Below are 15585 nucleotides of genomic sequence, written 5' to 3'. Positions count from 1 at the left end.
AGGCTGCCATATTCTGGACCAGTTGTCGTTTCTGGGTTGTCTTCAAGGACATGTAGAGCTCATTTCAGTAATTGAACCACGAGGTTACAGAAGAATGGATCAGCGTGGCCAGATCAGCTGTCTCTAGGTGAGAGAGTTGGCAAGAAAGAAAGAAAGAAAGAAAGAAAGAAAGAAAGAAAGAAAGAAAGAAAGAAAGAAAGAAAGAAAGAAAGAAAGAAAGAAAGAAAGAAAGAAAGAAAGAAAGAAAGAAAGAGAAAGAAAGAGAAAGAAAGAAAGAAAGAAAGAAAGAAAGAGAAAAAGAAAGAGAAAAAGAAAGAGAAAAAGAAAGAGAAAAAGAGAAAAAGAAAAAGAGAAAAAGAGAAAAAGAGAAAAAGAGGGAAGGGAAGGGAGGACGGAAGGAAGGAAGGAAGAAAAGAAAGAAGGAAAGAAGGGAAGGAAGGAAGAAAAGAGAGGATGGGAGGCTTCTCCCCCCCCACACACACACACGCACTCACCAGCAGCCCGGGGATCTCGCACACACACACACATACACGGGGAGGGCTGGGGGGATCCTCTGGTGGCAGCGCGCAGGCCGGGGGAATTAAACACGGGGAGGGCTGGGGAGGGACCCTCCCGCGGCAGCGCGCAGGCCAGGGGAATGGAGCATGGGAAGGGCTGCGGGGGGGGGGGGCCCTCCCGCGGCAGCGCACAGGCTGGGGGAATGGAGTATGGGGAGGGCTGGTGGGGGACCCACCCGCGGCAGCGCGCAGGCCGGGGGCATGGAGCTGGGGGGGGCCCCTCCCGCGGCAGCTCACAGGACGGGAGAATGGAGCACGGGGAGGGCTGGGGAGGGACCCTCCCGCGGCAGCTCGCAGGCCGGGGGAATGGAGCACGGGGAGGGCTACGGGGGGGGCCCTCCCGTGGCAGCGCGCAAACCGGGGTAATGGAGCACGGGGAGGGCTGGCGGGGGACCCTCCCGCGGCAGCGCGCAGGCCGGGGGCATGGAGCTGGGGTGGGCCCTCCCGCGGCAGCGCGCAGCTCGGGAGAATGGAGCACGGGGAGGGCTGCGGGGGGGCCCTCCTGAGGCAGCACGCAGGCCGGGGGAATGGAGCACGGGGAGGGCTGCGGGGGACCTTCAGCTTTGTGTGCAGGCGCTCTGGCTTCCCAGTGAAGCCTGAAGTGCTGAGATGAGGGCCTGTCTAGCGACAGCTAGCTCCATGGAGCTCCCTGGCCTCGGCAGGTGGGCCGTGGAGCTCCCAGCCTCGGCAGGTGGGCCGGGGGCCAGACAAAATGATCTCGCGGGCCGGATCCGGCCCGCAGGCTGGAGGTTCCCCACCCCTGCTCTAGAATATCACCCTTCTCAACCAGCATTAGCTCTGTCTTGTCTGGATTCAGCTTCAGTTTGTTCCACCTTAGCCACTTGACCACAGACTCAAAGGACCAGTTCATAGCCAAGACAAACACATCTGGAGAACAGATCTGAAATATAGAGTTGGATACTGATGACACCCAACCTCAAAGCTCCGGAAAATATCATTTAGTGGCCTCATGTATATATTAAAGAGCATGGATGAAAGAATAGAACCTGCTGCAGTCCACAAGATAAATTCCACCCAGTTATTTCTGTACCTCCAATGGAGACTCTTTGTGTCCAGTCAGACAGAAGAGTCCATATTCAAGCTGGTAGAAAAGAATGGGGTGGTCATTTGAGTCAATGGCTGCTGAGAGGTCCAACAATATCAACAGGGAAAGCTGTCCCCTGTCCAACTTTAAACGAAGGAGAAGCAGGACAGCAACTCAAGGACACAGGGGTAGAAAGGATTCCTCCATGGTTCTAACCTTTTAGCCTGTTCCTCTCTACAGTACATCTCCAAGTGTTTGCCTTGTGTTGACACTAGTAAAATCAGAACTCTGCCTCCCCATCTTCTGTCACATCACTGTGATACCACACACAATTCTAAGATGCTTCCTAGGAGTTAAAGGTGATTCCTCGTTCTGGAAAGGCTGAAAATCACTGGTATGCAGCTTGATTAACTTGAATCACTTTGGTTGTACATCCACTCTGCTTTGTCTCATGCACACTGGATTTTTCTATTATGTAGGTTAATCTGTTATGCGTGTTTTGGTCTGAAGATTCTTGCCACCATACAAATGACTGAATTAGATGCATTCAGATTCTTTTCGATTCTATACAAATCTGACTGGATGGACACATACAACTGTATAATTTGTAGTACAGTTTGCAGAACACACACGTCTGTTTCTGAATGTCATATATATTAAAGGACACCCTCATGTGCCACATTAATCTCCAGTAAAATTTAAACATAGAACAATTGTTTGCTTACCTTCTTCTGAAACCTCTTCTTTTATATCTACCTCTATGGGTACTTTTTTCAACAAAACACTTCTATAGACCTACAGCAAGTGGGGAAATGTAGGTTTTTGTAATTACAGATACATTGGCATATAATATGAGAATATTCTCTTAAGTGCAATTAAGAAACAAATACAATATTATTTGTATATTAGAAGGTCACAGCAAAATACTTTATGCTTATGTTGGTTTTAAAAAAATACTTACTTGGCTGTTTGCTTGTGGCTGGTTTCTATAGCTTTCGATTATGTCCTGAAAAGTTCTTTCCTCTGTGGACACCTGAACAAAAAAGTCAAACATCATACAGGAAAACAGAGTAGCCAATTTTGGCTGGGAAATTCCTGGAGATTTGGGGTAGAGCCTGGGCACGGTGGGGTTTGGGGGAGAGAGCTCAGTCAGGATGTGGTGCCACCCCCCCCCCCAACAGCAGCCATTTTCTCCAGGTGAATTGATCACTGTAGCCTGGAGACCAGCGGAAATTCCAGAGGTCCAATGCATGAATGATTTCATATGGTCTACAGGGCTATTTCCATCCCAGCAACAGTCTATATTGAGCTTGTTGGTGGCATGTGTTCATCAAACATCAGGGCTGCCAAGAGTAGGGTGGGAAAATAATTAATAGGTCAAAGTGGGGGGGGGGGGGCTTTAACACTCTGGTCGCACAAGTCACATGAACTGTTTTCACATGATGTATGAGTAAGGGTTTGGGTAGTGTGAAGAGGATGCCAGAGTTAGTTTTGCCTGAAAACTTATAGTGGCAGCCATGTTCAAAACTGATGGTTGCTGTGCATTCAAAGATCCTCCCAGTTGCATCTCAAATGGTTGAGATATAGAAGTGGGCTTTAATGACAGCAACTGATAACAGAAACCACAATGTTCAGTGTTATCAATGCTAGGAACTTTGGTCAAATCAGATAGCAGACTCCCCACAGCTCCCTATGTCAAGATGTTAGTGGAGTAACCTTAGGAGTTCGGAAGATCTCGAGAATTACTTTGCAGGGGTCTAGAATAAGTTGTATAGCAGATTTGGCCTGGGTGATTATTCTTTGACTGGTCATCTTTATGTTCACATTAATGGGCTTTATGCCTGCTTTGAATTGGAAATGTCCAGAGCTGGCTTTTAGACAAAAAAAATACCCATTTCCCTCAGAAATTTAACGCCAGCTGCACATGCTCAAAGGGGAAGAATTGCAGCTTCCCATTCAGTTCTTCAAAAAATGTAATGCCACACCAAGTTTTTAAGCAGCTATTGTGGAAAAGTCTTTTTTATTTATGGTACTAAAGAACTATGACTCCTTCCTCCTTGATCATGCACAGTTGGCACGATGCCTCTGAGGGGAAGGGTTTTTTTTTTAAGCCTAGAAGCTATAGAAGTTTCCAAACTGAGGCTCTCTGCAGGTACAAGTAAAGGTGATGCAAAGAGATAAAGAATAACAGCTAGAAAAATCAAGACTGAAGTAATCTTGAAACAACTAATCATGCATCAACAAGAGGACCTTACTTTTGCCATGATGTAAAAAGCACAGAGAAGGAGCTGATCCAAGTGCCTCTCTTTCATTAGATCTGTGCAATTAACTAATGTGAATTCAAAACATGTCCACATTTTCCTCCGCAAATCATTGGAAACATCCAGTCTCAAGCATAAATCACGCAAGCGTACGCTTGCCAGATGATATACCTAAGATGAAACAAGGCAGAACATTAAGTGAAATTGATTTTTTTTTTAAGTTCAGTAATCTGAGGAACAAGCAGAGCCGGTGGTGGAAATTTACAAACACTACCCCATTTTTTGCGTTCAATTCATTAATTTCAACTGTTTTAAAATATTTATATACAGTTCTCTCCACTTTTTAAGGACACTAAATGAAAACCAGAATTTTAAAAAATATCTAAATCCTAGATAAATCTGTCAGTAGAATTTCAGACTAGCAATCCAAAGCGGTTTAAGTTTTATTGATACTCATCAATTTGCCCACACTTGCACATGTAGAACGAGCCTTGTTTACTCACCGTGACGGCTCCTTCTGTTCTGGGTTGAAGGGCATCGTGCATCCGTGGGTATTACCGTCACGTGCCCAGGGAGGCAGGACCAAAAATTTTTTCTTCAGCTTCCTATCTCCCTGGGCGGGAAACCCAGTTTTCTGACTCGCCGAGCTATGGAGACAGGTAAGTGCACAAAAGGCAAACAACAGAACTGGACACGTAATAAACAGTGAGCTCCTTCAAAGAGAATAACAACAAATAAGGAACAATAAGGGAAAGACCCATAACTAGATTGGCGGACATAGGGAGTACTATAAGTAGAATCATAACTGTTGTGACCCCCGTCCTAAACATTCTAAATCTAGATAACAGCGGTGTCTTGGATCTGAGAAGGGCGGGCAAGATGCCCTTCAACCCAGAACAGAAGGAGCCGTCACGGTGAGTAAACAAGGCTCAGTTCTCGGTTCTGGGTGGAAGGGCATCTTGCATTCGTGGGATATCCAAGAGCTATGTCCCCGGGTTGGGAGTCAGGATTAATCCAAGACCTGCTATAAGACCCTCCTACCGAAGGCGGCATCAGCAGAGGCCCTAGAGTCGATTTTATAATGTTTGATAAATGTAGAGGCCGTTGACCAGGTGGCCGCTCTACATATTTCTTCCAATGAAGCTTGCCTATCGAAGGCTGCCGACGTGGCCGCACTGCACACTGAGTGTGCGGTAATGGCTGAGGGGGGAGGAATTTTGGTGGCCTTGTAAGCCTCAACAATGCACTGTTTGACTGCCGCACTGATGGCGGGGCTGGACATTTCCCCCCCTTTGTTTGGATTAGTTAAGGAATTGAAAAGAGTGTCGGATTTCCTAATGGAGGCTGTGCGTTTAAGGTACACCTTCAGCAACCTGCGTAGATCCAACTTGTGCCACTCCTTTTCCCTGGGATGTGCAGGATGAGTGCAAAAGGAAGGTAAGTGAAGTTCCTGTGACCTGTGAAACAGGGAATTAACCTTAGGTATAAAGGAGGGATCCGTTCTCAACACTACCTTGTCCCTATGAAAAATACAGAAACCCTCTCTAGATGAAAGGACTCCAAGCTCGGAAACGCGTCGAGTGGAGGTCACCTCTGTGAGGAAAATAGTTTTCATCCTCAGAATTCTTAAGGGAACTTCCTTGATTGGCTCGAAGGGTGGTCGAGTCAGTGCCGTGAGGACCACATTGAGGCGCCAGGAGGGAAAATGGTGCACTACCGGTGGCCTGGTTTGTGTGACACCCTTTAGGAAAGCTATTATATGTGGGTGTCGGAACAGGGGGAACCCCTCGACCTCAGTTAGAATAGTTGAGAGGGCTGCCACTTGCCTACGCAAGGTGGATGCTTTTAGACCCAGTTCCAGGCCCTCGTGCAGGAATTCCAGGATTTTGGGATTCCCTGGGGAAAGTGGATCAACTGACTTTCGTTTGCACCAAAGAACAAAGGTTCTCCAGGAGGTATTATAAATCCTCCTGGTCGATGGTTTTCTGGCCTCTAGTATTGTATCCACCACTGCGGGCGAGTAGCCAATCTAAGAGTGATCCCCGCTCAATTTCCACGCGGTTAAGCGCAGCCATTGAGGTTCCTGGTGATACAGAGGACCCTGATGTAGTAGCTCCGGAATGGATGGGAGCTCCCAGGGGAGTTGGATGGACATTTTCTGTAGGCTGGGAAACCATGGTCTCCTCGGCCATAGAGGAGCAATGAGTATAACTGTTGCTCTCTCTTTCCTGATTTTCCGTACGACCCTCGGAAGTATGGGGATGGGCGGGAATGTGAACAGGAGCTCCTGTGGCCGTGGAGCCACTAGAGCAGTGATGGCGAACCTTTTAGAGACCGAGTGCCCAAACTGCAACCCAAAACCCACTTATTTATCGCCGAGTGCCAATGCGGCAATTTAATCTGAATACTGAGGTTTTAGTTTAGAAAAAACAACACATACATTATTAACATCTTTTGCCTTAAAAGAAAAACACAATAACAGAGCTTTCAATGATACAAACAACTTTTTATTGAAAGGTAAAAGTTTGCATTTGGCATGCTTTTGAACAATTAATGTGATTTTTGCTGTTGTGTGCTTGCTGATAATTTGTCCACCCTTGGCTCATACTTTGTAAGTTTGAGAGCAACACATGCAGCACTCAGGTCATCTGTTAGTCTGTTTCTGGTGTCAGATTTGATATAATTCAAAGCTGAAAACAGCTGCTCACAAGCATAAGACGATCCAAACAAAGTAAGGAAAGCAATCCCAAGTGCTTTCATTGACTTAAAATTATTTGGCAGAGAATTCCACACTTTAAGGATTTCGTTTTCAGAACTAACTGTGCTATCCTTTGGCATCCCTTCTATCTTCTCAAGTGTTTCACGCAGGTCACAGAATTTATTTTTCCAGATAGAGCTTTCTTGAAATTCTATTAGCTCCATTTCCAGATTTTCTAAATCTAACCAGTGTAGGCAGGAAAGATCAAGCTCTTCAAATTTGGCTTTATCTGGAGAAGTAAGAAAACACAGGGTTGTCTCCATCTTACGGAACTGTAAAAATCTGTTGCTAAAATTCACCTGTGCAGCTGCTACAATGCTAGAAAATTCCTTGTAGATTTCCTGATGGCTTGTAGGATTGTCTGCAAATGTTGTAGAATTTTCTAAATGCATTTTTAGTTTTGGAAAATATTTCAGCTGCCCACTTTCAAGGTCTCTTTCAAAAACCTGCAGTTTTCTCTCAAATGCTTTGATATCACAAAACATCCTTTCTGCTGTTTTCCCTACGCCTTGTAGTTGTTTGTTCAATACATTGAAGTGTTGTGTAAAATCTGTAAAAAACATGAGGTTGGTAAGCCAGGCCATATCAGTGAGCTGTGGATATTCCTGCCCTTTTTCATTCATAAACAGCCTAATTTCATCCAAGCAGGCTACAAATCTCTCCAGGACTCGTCCTCTGCTCAGCCACCGGACATTATTGTACATAAGTAGACAATTATACTGTGCCTGAACCTCCTCAAGAAGTGCTTGAAACTGTCGACAATTCAGAGCACGAGCCGTGATGTAATTCACCATTTTTGTGACATCTTTGAGGACATTGTCCAATTTTTTGCTTCTGTCCCTGGCACAAAGAGCTTCTTGATGTATAATACAGTGGAACTGAATGACTTGATGTTTTGTTTCTTTAACAAAGAATTGTATGAAACCAGAGGTTGCCCCCACCATAGAAGGTGCCCCATCACTAGTTATTGAAACCACTTTTTCTAGTCTTATGTCTTGGGACAAAAAAGCCTCCTTCACAGCATTGAAGATATCTATCCCTTGTGTTCTTGTAGGCAAAGACACCAGTTTCACCAGCTCTTCTCTCATGATGTCACCAACAGCATAACGCAAAATTACTGCTAGCCTTGCATGATTATTTATATCTGTGCTTTCATCCAAGCACATGGAGTAACAGGCTGCCTTTTGTAAGTCAGTGGTGAGCTGCTGACTAACATCATTTGCCATGCGCTGGACTCGATCTTTAACAGTATTTCTGCTAAGTGGCATCTCAGAGATGCGTTGAATAATTTTATCCTTGTTTGGGAAATCTTGAAAAAGAGAATTACTCCCAGTCAACATGGCTGTTTTGATCATATCCCCATCAGAGAGGGGCTTACCATGTTTTGCTATGCACAGTGAAATTTGAAAACTGGCAGCTGTCAGATGATTTGTTCTAGAAAGGTAGTTTGAAAAACTGAGAGACTTGGAATGATAATTCCTCAATTTTCCCTCAAGAAACTCTTTTCTTTCAGCTTCACCAAGTTCAGCAACACTTTTGTGGTTGGTGTCAAAGTGCCGTCTGACACTTGATGTGCGACACACAACTCTTTCATTACACAGAATACATAACGCTTTCCCACTGCGTTCAATCACTCCAAATGACTCTGTCCAGGCCTCTTGGAATAATCTTCCACTATCTGTTTTTGCTTTTTTTGCAGTACTCATTTTTGGGTGTCCCAAAAGACTTGAAGTCTACAAAAAGACATTAAAAAAAAAAAAATGAAGCACCCAATACAAATCTATCTCTAAAAATAGCAAACATTTATTAGTTAACACTAAAGACATTGATATTCCCTTCTTGGGGAATTTGCATAAATAAGAGGCTTAAAGCACATGAAGCTGCCTTATACTGAACCAGACCCTTGGTCCATCCAAGTCAGAATTGTCTACTCTACTCAGACTGGCAGCGGCTCTCCAGGGTCTCAGGCAGGGGTCTTTCACCTCCTTGCCTAATCCCTTTAGCCGGAGATGCTGGGATTGAACCTGGGACCTTCTGCATGCCAAGCAGATGCTCTACCACGGCCCCTCCCCAGGCAAATTGCCAATAACTATAATACGGAGCTCCAATGTAACAAATGGTAAGCCCCCCCCCCCAGTGACCCCCGCTCCACGCCCAGAACATGGCTAACCCCCGCAGGACCTCCTGCCCTTCTTGCTACTTCCAATACAATTCTCCCTGTACCTTCTGAACCCACCCCTCCCCCTTGCTCCCTATTTCCAGGACAGCAAGGAGGGGGACCAAAATCCAACCACTTCACCCGACCCCCTGCCCCAGGGGGCAGCTCCCACCCTAGCGACGCCTGCTCCCCACCCCAACCCCTTCCCTCTCCCACCTGCAAACTCCACTAGCAAACGACCCCCCCCAAAAAAAATCCAGACTCTGTAAATGGAGGCTGATTCCCCCCCCCCACAAGCCATTTGAGCTTTACTACTGAAACTTGAGCCGCTGCTCTCCACTCGCCCACCAACCCGGCAGCTCTCGCATGCGCGGTGGGCGGATACCCTGGTGGGAGGGCTGGGGAGATGCATGCACGCTCCACGGGGGCAGGCGACTCACGAGTAGGGAGCCGACTTCATCCTCCTTCCCCCCACCGCTCCTCCGTCCGCTGCCCCCAAGCAGCCAGCATGGTCCCTTTAACTCAGGGGTGGGGAACCTTTTTCCTGCCAAGGGCCATTTGTATACTTATAACATTATTCGAGGGCCATACCAGGCATAGATCTCCTGTGGGGGGGGGAGGCTAGGGTTGCCAGGTCTCCAGCCACCACCTGGAGGTTGGCAACCCTAGCAGAGGCTGTGCAGAGAAGGAAGGGGAAGGACGAGGGAAAGGAAGGAATGAAAGAGAGGGGTTCCCAGCTTCTCCCCCTCACACACATGTGCAAACCTCCCCAGCGTCTCCCCCCCCCACACACACACTCACTCACTCATGCAAGCACAATGGGGAGAAACCTCCGTAGCTTCTCCCCTGCCCCTCCTAGCAAGCAAGCACCTGGCTGAACTAGCAACCAGGAGCGACTGGGAAGTCGCCTCCACAGCTTCTCCCCCACCCCAGCAAGCAAGGAAGCAAGCAAGAATCCGGCTGCACGAGCAGCCGGGCACAACTGGGAAGTCGCCTCTGCGGGGGCCCCCCCTCCCTGCCCCCAGCAAACAAGGAAGCAAGCAGGGAAGGAAGCAAGCAAGAAACCGGCTGCACGAGCAGCCGGGCACAACTGGGAAGTTGCCTCTGCGCCCCCCCCCCTCCCTGCCCCCTGCTCCCAGCAAACAAGGAAGCAAGCAGGGAAGGAAGCAAGCAAGAAACCGGCTGCACGAGCAGCCGGGCACAACTGGGAAGTTGCCTCTGCGCCCCCCCCCCCTCCCTGCCCCCCTGCCCCCAGCAAACAAGGAAGCAAGCAGGGAAGCAAGCAAGCAAGAAACCGGCTGCACGAGCAGCCGGGCACAACTGGGAAGTTGCCTCTGCGCCCCCCCCTCCCTGCCCCCTGCCCCCAGCAAACAAGGAAGCAAGCAGGGAAGCAAGCAAGCAAGAAACCGGCTGCACGAGCAGCCGGGCACAACTGGGAAGTTGCCTCTGCGCCCCCCCCTCCCTGCCCCCTGCCCCCAGCCGGGCACAACTGGGAAGTTGCCTCTGCGCCCCCCCTCCCTGCCCCCTGCCCCCAGCAAACAAGGAAGCAAGCAGGGAAGCAAGCAAGCAAGAAACCGGCTGCACGAGCAGCCGGGCACAACTGGGAAGTTGCCTCTGCGCCCCCCCCTCCCTGCCCCCTGCCCCCAGCAAACAAGGAAGCAAGCAGGGAAGCAAGCAAGCACAATTGGGAAGACGCCTCCACAGCTTTTCCCCTGCCCCCCCAAACAACCACCCGGCTGCACGAGCAGCTGGGCGCGCTTGGGAAATCGCCTCCCCGGCTTCTGCCCACACACACACACACACTCATGAAAGCACAATGGGGAGAAACCTCCGTAGCTTCTCCCCTGCCCCTAGCAAGGAGGCACCAGGCTGCAAGCAAGCAAGCACCATGCAAGCACAATGTGGAGAAAACTCCGTAGCTTCTCCCCTGCCCCAAGCAAGCAAGCAAGCAAGCACCAGGCTGCACTAGCAACAGGGCGTGATTGGGAAGTCGCCCCTGCAGCTTCTCTCCCACCCCAAGCAAGGAAGCAAACAGGGAAGGAAGCAAGTAAGCCCCCACAATCACACAAGCAACCTTCCCTTTTGTATGCATGCGGTCCCGCCTTCCAGCGAAGCTGAGAGGAGGGCCTGGCTAGTGATAGCTAGCTCCGTGGAGCTCCAGGCCTCGGCAGGTGGGCCATGAAGCTCCTGGCCTTGGCAGGCAGGCCGGGGGCCGAACGTTCCCCACCCCTGCTTTAACTGGAGAGGCTGGGCATTGAACCTGGGGCCTTCTGCATGCCGATCAAACGCAAACGTTGCAACGGCCCCAGTTCTGCTGTCCCAGATCCCCCCCTCCACCCAATTCTCCCTGTCCTCCCCGGCCACCCAATCCCAGTTCCGTTGCACCAGCCCATGGAACCGGCCCCATCTCCGCTCCTTCTTCTCAGTCCTGGCGCCCTGTTCTCCACCACCCAGCCTCCGCTTCCTCCACCGGCCTGGCCACCCCCCCCCCCCGCGGACCCGGCCTCCCTCAAAGCACTACCTGTTCAGTTGGGCCGGTCCTGCTGGCCGGGGCAGCACTCCACGAAGCTGCAGTAGAAGCCGGGGTTGGAGAGAGAGCCGGTGAGCGCCCAGTTGAAAGTTCAGCCGAGCTGCTGCTGCCGGGCGTGGGAGGGCCTCTGGGGGCAGCAGGCAGGCAGGCAGCTCCTGCCTCGGACTGCTGGGAACCACGAGGCACCCGGGAGGTGGGCGGGGCAAAGCCGGAAAGGCCAGCGACTGGGAGGAAGCGGAGAGGGAGGGGTGAGGAACAGCTGAGCAGCGGCAAGCCGGGCGTGCCGGCGGAAAGGGCGACGCGTGCCGGAAGTGGCACGCGTGCCATAGGTTCGCCAACATGGCACTAGAGCGTCCATGTTCTCTGCCTCCGGGTGAAAGTATCGGGTGAAGAACCTGGGAAGAAGATGGTTGCTTGCCGAGGCAAAAAGATCCACTTGGGGCTGGCCGAACTGAATCAGATTGAAGATGGACTCGTTGAGGGACCATTCCCCCTCGTCCAGGACTTGTCGACTCAACCAGTCGGCTTTGTAATTTAGAACGCCGCTGATATGTTCTGCAGAAAGAGATAACAGGTTTGACTCTGCCCAAGCAAGAATCGCTTTTGCCTCCTTGTGGAGGCTGGGAGACCTTGACCCCCCCTGCTTGGTGATATAAGCTTTGGCCGAAATGTTGTCCGTTCGGACCAAAACATGCTTGTGTCGTAGAGAGGGTTGGAAGTGGAGCAAAGCTAACTAAATCACCCTCAATTCCAGTCTGTTTATGTGTAGTATTCTTTCCTTTTCGGACCAGGACCCCTGAGCCACAAGGGACTGACAGGAGGCCCCCCACCTCCAGGCTGGCATCTGTGAACACCTGGATTTGATCCTCCACTAAGAAGTGCAACCCTCTGTTGAGGTTGCTGCTCTTGAGCCACCAGACCAGGGATTTTCGAAAGGCTAGAGGCAAGGATATTGTCCTGTCCCTGCTCTGCGTTATTAGGTCCTGATATGGCTGAAGTAACGTCTGCAGTTCCCTTGAGTGCAACCTGGCCCACGGTACCGCAATGATACAGGCTACCATGTTCCCTAGCAGCTTGGCTAGGTTCATGATTTTGCCCCGAGTGGAGCGGATGGTGGCTCTGACCAGTGTCTGTAGTTTGGTTATCTTGTCCTGGGGCAGGATGACTAAGTTCCTGTATGTGTCTATGATGACCCCCAGGTGTTCCATCCTTTGTGAGGGGGTCAGATGGCTTTTCTCCATATTTACTAGAAAGCCATGCGAAGTGAGAACCTGGATTACTCTGGCAGTGTGAGCTAATGCCTGTTCTTTGGACTTTGAGCAGATCAGGAGGTTGTCTAGATATGGGAACACAGTGATCCCCTCCTGTCGGATCAGTGCTACCAGCGTCACCAAAATTTTGGTGAAGACGCGGGGGGCAGACATCAGACCGAAGGGGAGGGCCTTGAACTGATAGTGATTTCCATTGTAACAGAAACAGAGGAACCTGCGATGGGGTTGATGGATGGGGACATGAAGGTATGCCTCCTTCAGGTCCAGGGAGGTGAGATACTGATCCAATTGAAGGGCTTCTAGTATGGACCGGAGTGTCTCCATGCGGAACTTTCTGTAACGAACGCTCCTGTTCAGGTGCTTTAGGTCTAAAACAGCTCTCCAGTCCCCATTTTTCTTGGGGACTGTAAAGAAAATTGAATATACTCCGCTGCCCTGTTCGTTTTGAGGGATTGGTTCTATGGCCTGGATTTGCCGGAGATGCAGAATTGCCTCCAGTGTTCTCTGGTGTTTCTCTATTCGCACTGATCTTGCGGAATTTACAAATTTGTCCCGGGGAATTTTGGAGAAGTCTATGAGGTATCCCGATTGAATGACCTGAGATACCCAGGCATCTGTGTAAGATCTTTTCCACGCTTCGCGGAAAAGGAGGAGCCTGCCCCCTATCTCTGGGAGGCTGGCGTCACTGGGGGTCTTGGGGAACTTGTCTCCCTTGTTGGAGAATTGTTGGTGTCCCTGGGGGGGATGAAAAAAATCCCCCCCCCCCGCGAGATGATCCCCTGTAGTTGCTGCTATTGCCCCATGTACCCCTTCTTTGATCTTGTCTAAAGGGTGCGAGAGTGTGGGATGACCTGAAGTTGGGGAAGGAGGATGAGGACCTCCCATCTCTTTTGTAAGATCTGGGAAGGACCTTCTTTTTATCTTTATTTTCGACTAGAATCTTTTCTAGTCTCTCGCCGAAGAGCTTCCCCCCTGTATAAGGGTAAGACATAGTTAGAGTTTTGTTCTTTAATTCGTTCTGCCAGGGGCGGATCCACAGCGCCCGTCTGATGGCTATGTTGGAAGATGTAGCCCTTGCTGCGAAGGACATGGCATCCAAGGATGCGTCTGCCATAAAGGCTGATGCTTTGAGGAGCCTATTGAGCCCTTCAGTCAGTTTGCGATTGTCCCCAGTGTACAACTGAATGATTTTTCTGAGCCAAACTATAGAGGCTCTAGCCATGAGTGAGGTTGCCGCAGAGGCTTGAATAGCCAGGGTGGAGGCCTCGTGTACTTTTTTGGATAAAATTTCAGCCTTCCAATCGAGAGGATCCCTGATGCTCCCCATCCAGTCCTCAGAGGGCAGATCTGGAGAGTGGACAGCTGCCACCGGGGCATCTATGAGCGGGAGTTGGAACAGTGACATGGCCTGTGGCACCATGGTGTAAAGCTTTTTGATGTTGGCAGAAAACTGCCTATTCGCGAGGGGCTTGTCAAATTCAGTTTGGACTTGAGTTTCAAGAATTCAGGGAAGGGAATCTCCCCAATCCGGGGTTTGGTGCTGGGAAAGAACTCCCTGGCTCCCTTCTTTTTGGATTTTGGTTTAGGATCAGAAACAGGATCTGGATCTTCATTGAGATCTAGCGCAACTAGTGCTTTAGTCAGGAGAGCCTGGAAGTCCTCTGCCAGAAACAGACGAGGATGCTGTTCCTCTAAGAGGACTGGAGTGTCCTCGTCTGAGTCAAATTCTCCTTCCTCTCTGGTTTCAGTGTCAGAAGCCACTGATAGGTAGTCATCTGAGGCTTGATAGGATTGAACAGTGGGTTGCGATTTTAGGGCTGCTTTAGTACGCCATTGCACGTTTGGATGACCTTCCTGTTCCCCTCTTCCCTGGTTTTGGAGGTTGGAGGAACGAGCTTGGGAGAGGTCTAGACCCTGCAATAAGGGGGCCATGGAATCCCTAAAGGCATTCATCATTTGGGCTTGGAGAGACAAACAAGTAGGAAGGAACACACAAGACAAGGATAGCTGCACTACCCATGGAGCTCACAAGAAACGCTGCCACCCTACACAAGGCAGGACGGAAACTGGGTTTCCCGCCCAGGGAGACAGGAAGCTGAAGAAAAATGTTTTGGTCCTGCCTCCCTGGGCACGTGACGGTAATACCCACGGATGCAAGATGCCCTTCCACCCAGAACCGAGAAGTATTTCTGTTCATGCATGCTAGGTTTGCGATTTTCCAATACATTCCATTGTATAACTTTTGGAGCAGCTGGGGGGGGGGGTTCAGGTAGAACTACAATGAGGGAGAGAATCAGCGCACTCCTGTCCAAGTGAGGTACTTTTGCTCAGACAAACATATACGTGGACCCAAATCAATATGCTGTAATGTCAAATAAAACTACTTTGTATAGTATAGACTCAGTGCAGACATCAAGACTGTAGGTTTCACAGGAATACATGTTTTTCCGCCTTTGGAAAAGGGAGAACCTTTAATATAAAAACTTTCTACCTTTCTGAAAAACAGTGCCACAGATCCAGTTTTCTTTGGCTTGCTTCCTGCTGGTTGATACACATCTTGTGCTTTTGTCACATGGGGATGACTAGGGGACACGCTGACTAAGGCTTGAGCAGTGAGGGGCACTTGTCCATGGCCATCCCCTTTAGATTCTTGAGGCAAGTTGACTGAAATGGGTATCAAAGTGATCCCTCCAGTATTATTTGCAATACCTAGGGTACATCCACAAGTTAGGGAGGGGAGAATCAACATGCACCACACTTGTATGGCTAAATTGCAAATCTCACAGACAAAAAACCTTTTATTTTTATAAGGGTAATTTCATATATGTTATTTTCTCAACTGCTCAATATAATTCCTCCATACAGTGCCTTTACAACGGGAACATTCCAAGGTAGTTTTTTCTTAATAGTTAAGAGAAGGCACTCAGTGAACTGAAATTCCTTGTAACCCAATTGTTTGCGAGTGTTACATCACTCTAGCTTATTATAAAGTTCTTAATGCTGAC

At 49.4% G+C, this 15585-nt stretch overlaps 1 protein-coding gene across 2 annotated transcripts in view; it reads right to left on the bottom strand.

Annotated features, from left to right (window-relative positions):
* The window catches only part of RBL1 (RB transcriptional corepressor like 1), a 51333-nt gene that overhangs the window by 14035 nt on the left and 21713 nt on the right, over window positions 1-15585 (bottom strand). For both annotated transcript variants that reach the window (XM_056845035.1, XM_056845036.1), the window contains exons 16-19: window positions 15072-15289; window positions 3858-4034; window positions 2564-2635; window positions 2328-2397 (exon numbers count right to left, since the gene is read on the bottom strand). In XM_056845035.1, coding sequence (XP_056701013.1) covers window positions 2328-2397; window positions 2564-2635; window positions 3858-4034; window positions 15072-15289 — 537 coding nt within the window. The remainder of the gene's footprint in view (window positions 1-2327; window positions 2398-2563; window positions 2636-3857; window positions 4035-15071; window positions 15290-15585) is intronic.

This window comes from Euleptes europaea, chromosome 2 (assembly GCF_029931775.1).
Source record: "Euleptes europaea isolate rEulEur1 chromosome 2, rEulEur1.hap1, whole genome shotgun sequence".
Lineage (NCBI taxonomy): Eukaryota > Metazoa > Chordata > Lepidosauria > Squamata > Sphaerodactylidae > Euleptes > Euleptes europaea.
The sequence above is the reverse complement of the archived record's forward strand: the minus strand, read 5'-3'. Positions and strand labels throughout refer to the sequence as shown.